Source organism: Cynara cardunculus (genome assembly GCF_001531365.2).
Source record: "Cynara cardunculus var. scolymus isolate 2C chromosome LG 5, CcrdV1, whole genome shotgun sequence".
Classification (NCBI taxonomy): Eukaryota; Viridiplantae; Streptophyta; class Magnoliopsida; order Asterales; family Asteraceae; genus Cynara; species Cynara cardunculus.
In genome coordinates, this window is record NC_037532.1 from 2,296,955 (window position 1) to 2,304,434 (window position 7,480).

Consider the following 7,480-nt stretch of genomic DNA (forward strand, 5'->3'; position numbering starts at 1 on the left):
TATTAGTAAAAATACAAAACGGTATATAATAGATAAAAAAAACCCTTCAACAAAAACAACTGCAAGATGCAGTTAAGAAAGGGGCCAGAAAAGGCTAAAAGTATCAGTCGAGCACCCAAAAAACAACCAAACAACCAAAAAAAGGGTAGAAAGTCAAGAAATTGCACAAAATTAAAAGGYCAAGAGGCAGATCTGAAGTGAAGACGAGCACAAAAACCACTAAAGAGGTTATATGGAGAAAAACARCATGTTTGGAATTGAACGACTCCCATTTTATAAATCCTTTTCGCAGTTTTTATGAAACACAATCAAAAACACAAACTTATGTTGTAGAAAAGAGATATAATTTATATCCAATCGACCCGTTTTTATATAAATGAATCAAAAAAATCCGCTATGTGTTGACATTCTTTCTGTGTTTTTTCTTTCGTTCTCTATCTCCAATAAGCCATTCATGTAAACTAATTCAATTAAAATTGAAATGAATAAAATCATAAAAGTATGAGCATATTATTGGGCTTAAGCAATGATAATATGTGRCACTAGGGTGTGTTTACTTAGGACTTAATGAGCTTAATGAAWAAATGGGTTTATTCGCACAGCCAAAACGGTGTGTTTACTTGCGGCTTATTCACACAAATATAGGCTTATTCGTACAAAACAAAAACCCCTCTTACCCACATTCAGCCGAAAAAAGGACAATCCTACCCTTGTAATAAAACACGCCTTTCATTTGAGAAAAGAACCCTAGCCCATCTATTCTTCATTAGCCGATCTCTTCTTCCCATTCACGATTTCTCTTCTCCATAGGTAACTACTTCTCCAAATTGATTGCTTCTCCATTGTATCTATCCATACAAGACTTAATAGAAAATTTGGTAAACAGTCCCCTAAGGTAGTTTTAGGGACATTTTGGTCAAATTACTCGTTGTTGGTGGTGTTTGTCTCGGCAGTGATGTTTTCAGGTGATGACGGTTGAGCGACGAGCGGGATGGTGGTTGTCAATTTTCGGTGGTGATATATGATTGTTAAATGGTAGTGTAAATCATGGTCGGATTAAGATGACCCGAAAACTTTTCTTCTTGTTGGCAACTAATTTGATGAAATTGTCGGATTAAGACGTCACACGTTTTACAACGATGTGTTCTTTTCTTTCAAAAAACAAGTTTCTTATAACATGCAATAAAAAGAACGTCAAACAAACGTATAAGTACATAACTAATTATTTACTTATTATCGTAATTCATAAAAGCATACGGAGTATGCATTTAACGTTAACTGAGTATATTTCAATGACAACTATTTAAATTTTATAATTAACAATTATATAAAGCATCAATTTCGAGACTTCGAAAATAACTTTAAACCCATTAACACATCTTGGAAAAAACAATCTTTAAATCACCCCAACACTTAATTAGCTTAATGTGACTCACAACTTATTCGGTTAGTTATACATGACTGTTTGGTAGTGGCTTAATGATATAAAAAATGGCTTATTCAGTAAGCTTATAGAGGGAGCTTTATGCAGAAAGTCAAGTTTTTTTGCAAACATGCCCCTCCAAATCAAGAAATGCATTACTTCCATCTATGAAAAACTCTCTTAAACAAAAACCTTTTGAATCTATACAGACAGATTAATCCACACATAAGGCTCTACTCATACAGGACTTGATAGAAAAACAACCAAATATATAAAAGTCAACAATGCAAGTCCAATGTTATTCATTGTGTAAAACCACATTCAAATAAAAGTCAAAACTGTTCATATCTCTAACAAAAACTACTCAATTATCGCGCTATCCGCAAGCAAATGCCATCGACGTATTTACATACAAACAAAACAAAACGACCGAAAACCGACCACTTTTAACGATGAATGGATATCGCTTCAATCAAATTCTCGGTCGGAGACAACTTTCCAAAAGTCAAAAAAATCATTAGAAAGCATTTGATGATCACTGAAACTTCATCAGAACACACCATTCTGAAGAACAATCCTAAAGAACTTTAACAATAATCATCCTAAAAAAGAACCTGATTTATTGCATTTGATAGAAAGAAGATGTTAACCGTTGCTCGTTTTCACTAATTATTACCAAAAAAATTCCGACTTTCTTCCGGGTCCCAGATTATTTATGTTACAAAATATGTCAACAACATGTGCATCACAAGATTCATAGTGAATTTGCTCATGGGGGGTGTACCTGTTTGTGGCATGTACCTCTTTTGGCACCAGTTTGATCAATATTAAGCGCGAGAAACAGAAGTAGGCTCAAGTTTTGATTCCTGCACGTGTTTTCGTGGGTCCCACTTCTTCGGTTCTTCATGGAAGGGTGTCTTTTTGTGCATGCCATTTGTATCAGAAATCCGGGATGCCACTTGATCTAGATGAGTATTCCGTCACCAACTTATAGAACATGGATGACTTATCTTCTAATAGTCGAATTGGAGAATCAAATTCTGCAACTTGCCCTACAAGAACCACATAAAAACCAATATAAACTCCAAATCCTAACGAGTTTTCTTGATCAAGAAAGCAACTTCTTAAAGCGTAAAAGCACATAATACTTCCTCATCCCAAAATAACTGTCCGCGTTTCTATTTTAGTTTGCCATAACAAGTGCCCATTTTCAAAAGTAAGCAGCTACTTTCCAATCCTACCCTTAATTATGAGACGAAGAAATCCATTACTCCCTCTATTTGTTAAGGGTAAAATTGTCATTTTCATTACACATTTATGAAACTGTGCCTTTTTCATTGTTGACATTTATTTTGAGACGGAGGGAGTACAAGATGTGTTGAACATGAAGACTACGGATCTAAAGGAGTCAAAAATGGCTATCTTGACAGTGAGAAGATCATTAGTTTGTCTTATTGGGGGCAGATCTCTAAACCAAACTGGCTGAATATATCCCACCTGGTGAGGTCTGGGAGGGGTAAGATGTATGTTGACCTCTATCTCAAAGAGTAGAGTGGTTGTTTCCGTGAAGACCCCTGACTTGTGAAAAGTGTGCAAAAAAATAGAAAAACATAAAAGACAAATATGATTCCCTAACCTTATCCCCCCCCCCCCTTCAATTCCTTTTTCTTCCTGTCTATGCTATATCAACATATCCACACCCCTAGTCTGCTACCCTGATCCGTCTCCACGAACTTCTATCAAAGGTCATGTCCTAAAAAATTACCTAAAGTCGGTCTTGTACGACCTCAATTAATTATCCCACATCCTCCTCAGCCTACCCCTCCCCCTTTACCCCTCGATTGTCACACACTCTATCCTCCTCACAGGGCTGGATCTATGTGGCCTGCTAAAAACTTTGTAGTGCTTTACAAAGTAGAAAAATTAAGAAAAATGTAATGTTAGTCCACACCCTAATTGGAAATTTTGAATCTATCATTGTTTCTTATAGTTTGTAGGTTTCTTATAAATGGGGGCGACCATTATCTTCTTCTAATAAGAATTCTAGCAACGATCTAGGATGTATGCAAACTGATGAACCACGGAAATAATGGGGGCGAAATCAAATGAGAACCACAAAAATGTTGAGACTAGCGAAATCAACCAAGAAGGTATTATTGTTTATGGGTGTGTACGTTTCATATATGAAACGTGTTGTCGTTATGAACATGTTTTGCTTCACATGTGAACCAATTCTATCTATTTCATATATGAAACAACAGTGTATATTTCAGGTGTGCTAATAATACGTACCATCACTAAGAACAAGGACCAGATCACTGTCGATGACAGTAGGGATTCGGTGAGCAATGGTACAGACAGTACAGTCCTTAAATTCTTGACGGATGATCTTCTGGATTAGATTATCGGTGGCTGAATCAACTGAAGCAGTAGCTTCATCAAGCACCAAGATTCGAGCCTGTTTCAGCAAGGCCCTGCCAAGTGAAACAAGCTGTCGTTGACCCACACTCCAATTATCGCCATTTTCTAAAACTGCAAGAATTCCACAACAAGAATTCAAATCACCGCATACCCAACTGAACAGAAGTCCAAGATTCTCATTTTTTTTTCCATTTTCTTGCTTGAAAATGGCATCAAAATTAAAGCTTTTAGATTCAAGTCCAAAAGATCATGTAAAACATACCTGGTGCATCGAGCTTTTGCTCCTTCTCGCGAACTGTATCTCCAAGTTGAGATTTATCGAGTGCCTATTCATAACAAACATGTGTTTATTCCATGTGAAAGTGTTTGATCCTCGAAGTAAATTCATGTAGAATCCGGTTCAGTTAGCAGCATTTTGTAACATAAAAGCAATTTGAATTGGAACCATTTAACATTTTCTCGGTTTGTAATTGTTCAAAGTATTAGCAGAAGGCAGAAGCAATAGGTTTCTTGTTCATAAGATCAAGATTCACATACACCCCACCACCACCACCATGGAAACTGCAATATTTCCTTTTTCACGTTAAATTACCTATTTGCCCATCATCATAGTAACATACAAATTGATGGTATTGATTTGGGCCTACGAGACTCCAAAGCTTTTTTTTGTTGTTGAACGGTATATTAGATTTTTGAGAAATAGTCAAACAAGAATATGGCAAGTCAACTGTTGCAATTTTCACGGGACGGAAGGAGTACATCTTATAACCCATGAATATGAACCATACGAAACAACCCAGTATATCCCACATTAATCCACCTGAGGTGGGGTCTAGGGATAGTTAGGGGATGTTTGGTTGGTTTTCTATTAAGTCATATATGGATACACTGTCTGTGTTGATTAATTTGTCTGTATAGATTGGAAAGATTTTTGTTTGGAACAGTTTTTTCATATAGATGAAAGGAGCATGTGTTGTAATTGGGAGGGGCAGGTTTAGAAAAAACTTGACTTTCTGCATAAAGCTCCCCTGAGAAGCTTATTGAATAAGCCACTATCTATATCAATAAGACACTATCAAACAGTCACGTATAGCTGACCGAATAAGTTGTGTCCCATTAAGCTCATTAAGCTGCTAACAAACACACCCAAAGATGTATGCAGACTCGAACTCTTGAATATGTTGCCAATAATCTATAACATCAATATCCTAAAAATCCAAAAAGTCGAAAGTAAATATCTAACCTCCCAGATTTCTTGATCCGAATGTTCTTCAAGGGGATCAAGGTTGCCCCTGATGGTCCCTTCAAATAAGGTAGGATCTTGCGGAATGATACTAAGCCGGCCACGTAGATCATGTAGACCAATGGATGAAATATCAATATTATCTATAATAATTCGGCCACTTTCTGGTTCAATGAGTCGAAACAGTGCCTGAATCAAAGTCGATTTACCACTTCCTGTACGTCCAACGATCCCAATCTTCTTCCCTCCTGGAAATTCGCATGTCACGCCACGGAGCACCACAGGAAGATTTTCCTTATAACGAACCTATGAAATATAACATTTTTTCAGAAAAGATTGATATTTTATTGTTTTTGGATCAAGGGAAGCATATAAAAAACACATCTAGAAAAGAAAGGGTCTTTCCTTCAAAGATTCAAGAAATTATGGTTGTTTAAGGTATAGTTATTAAAATTAGTATGTGATAACAAGTATGGCATGTCACAAAATCTAGAGGCAAAGCTAAAATATGACATGAATTAGAACCAAAGTATTTTGAAAACTGTGACAACCAGTATATGCAGTAGTGCATATACATCATCAAAATATGTATTTGTCAATTAGTATATCCATCAATGTATATATCGAGTAGACCTAAGACCCCACTACTGGGTGGGRTAAACCGGGATCGTTTGGTTTGGTTTATCAATGTATATATACCATATATGCAAATACATATGCATTGGTGCATATACTCACTGAAATTCATATATGTATGTATTGTGTATATATATAGGGTTGGGTCCAGGGTAAAACTACAAAAAAGGGAAAACTGAGGAATACAATAATAACCATCCATTGGTCTGGTATGCACATGTGCATAAAACGCACACGTGCATAGAAACCAAGAAACATTTTCAATTACTTTTATGCACATGTGCATACAGGACAAATGACTGGTTATTAGGTGTTCCTTAGTTTTCTTACTTTTTGTGGTTTTCCCCTAAACATGAGTCTAAATATATATGCATCAACACATATCCTGGTTCTCTCGGTTCTCAAAATATTTATGGTTCTCATTTGAACCTTCCCCTTGTCGAATATTGTGATAAATACCTTCAAATCTGTAATTTCAATTTTTCCTTCTTCGGGCCATGAGGGCGGGGGACGACTTCCTTCGATGATAGGAGGGGCTTCACTAGGAATGTGGCAATATTGATGAATTCTCTCTATGGAAATAATCTTGTTTTCAAGCTTGCAAAAGCTAAGTATCCACCGTGATAAACGAGCATTCAGTTGCAGGCCATAAGTTACAGCCAGACCCGCCATACCTAACAGAGAAGTAAACCTTCAATAAGAACAAATGCTGAATATAGGCTTTTCACATCAATTCATAAACTAATGGAAGACAATCGAATTAGGGTTGAAAAGAACACTCAAATAGGCCAAAAACCAGAGCTGAAACAGTGCCTCAAAAACATTCATGCGGGTTATGGCCGTTAGGTAGTCTTTGGTATGCAGACATGATTTGGACCAGACAAGACGGAACTGACTAAAAGCTAGTTGTTACCTAATAAACTAGTCATGTTTCTTAAAAACTGGCTTATAAGCTAGATGACAATGTAAAATGACCTAAAAGGACATGTTAAGAAACTTAATTGGAAAAATATAAATGGCATACTTGGAAAAAAGTGGCAAAAAAGCCCCGGGAGCTTCAAGTAGCGTTCCAAAAAACTAGCTTATGTCCTAGTTTTTAATTGCGCAGCTATAGTGGCTAGCGGTCATTGGGCAAATAGTGGTGGTCATAAAGCGGTCCCTCAATTAGCGGCGCTACTGACCACTAAATGACCGCATTTTGAACACTAAATAGCTTACGCATACGCTATCTGTAGATGGGTTGTTTTGGTGTTAAGCAACTTTTGTCGGATTTTATTTGGAATTTGGACTTGGCATGGGTTTATTTTAGTCCAACAAATTAAAGACTTCATTAGTCAATTATTTAGTTATTTGTTTATGTGAAAATTGACTTTCAAACCACAATCTTGACTGCGATTTCATATTTTGACTGTTATAACAACATAGCTAACGTCTAACCGAATGCGGTTTTTTCAATAAGCTCAAAATAAGCTAGCTTATGGTTGTCAAACATGACCTAAATATGGATCCATATTTCACAAAAAAAGAGCATCTTTAAATAGTAAAACCTTATTTTTATGAACCACAAGGATTAGGCTATGTTTGGCAAACTAGCTGATAAGCTAGCTGATGAACAAATCATGTTTGGCAAATACTAGCTGATAAGAATATAAAATGACCAAAAATGACATCTTGAAAAATTAATCAATTATAATATTTCAAAGTATAACTAAAACAAATCTTAAATAATATAATATCTTAACTAATACAAACAAGAT

General features: G+C 36.0%; 1 protein-coding gene across 3 annotated transcripts in view; it reads right to left on the reverse strand.

Moving 5' to 3' along the window:
* Nucleotides 1-1,728: 1,728 nt before the first annotated feature.
* LOC112512669 (ABC transporter C family member 5-like) overlaps nt 1,729-7,480 on the reverse strand; it is a 13,821-nt gene continuing 8,069 nt past the window's right edge. For 2 of the 3 annotated variants that reach the window (XM_025118748.1, XM_025118747.1), the window contains 5 exons: nt 6,183-6,397; nt 5,088-5,393; nt 4,107-4,170; nt 3,716-3,955; nt 1,729-2,475 (listed from right to left, as the gene is read on the reverse strand). In XM_025118748.1, the coding sequence (XP_024974516.1) occupies nt 2,363-2,475; nt 3,716-3,955; nt 4,107-4,170; nt 5,088-5,393; nt 6,183-6,397 (938 nt within the window). In that variant the 3' untranslated portion in view covers nt 1,729-2,362. Of the gene's footprint in view, nt 2,476-3,715; nt 3,956-4,106; nt 4,171-5,087; nt 5,394-6,182; nt 6,398-7,480 lie in introns of those variants that run through there. The other variant, XM_025118749.1, reaches the window with a different exon arrangement.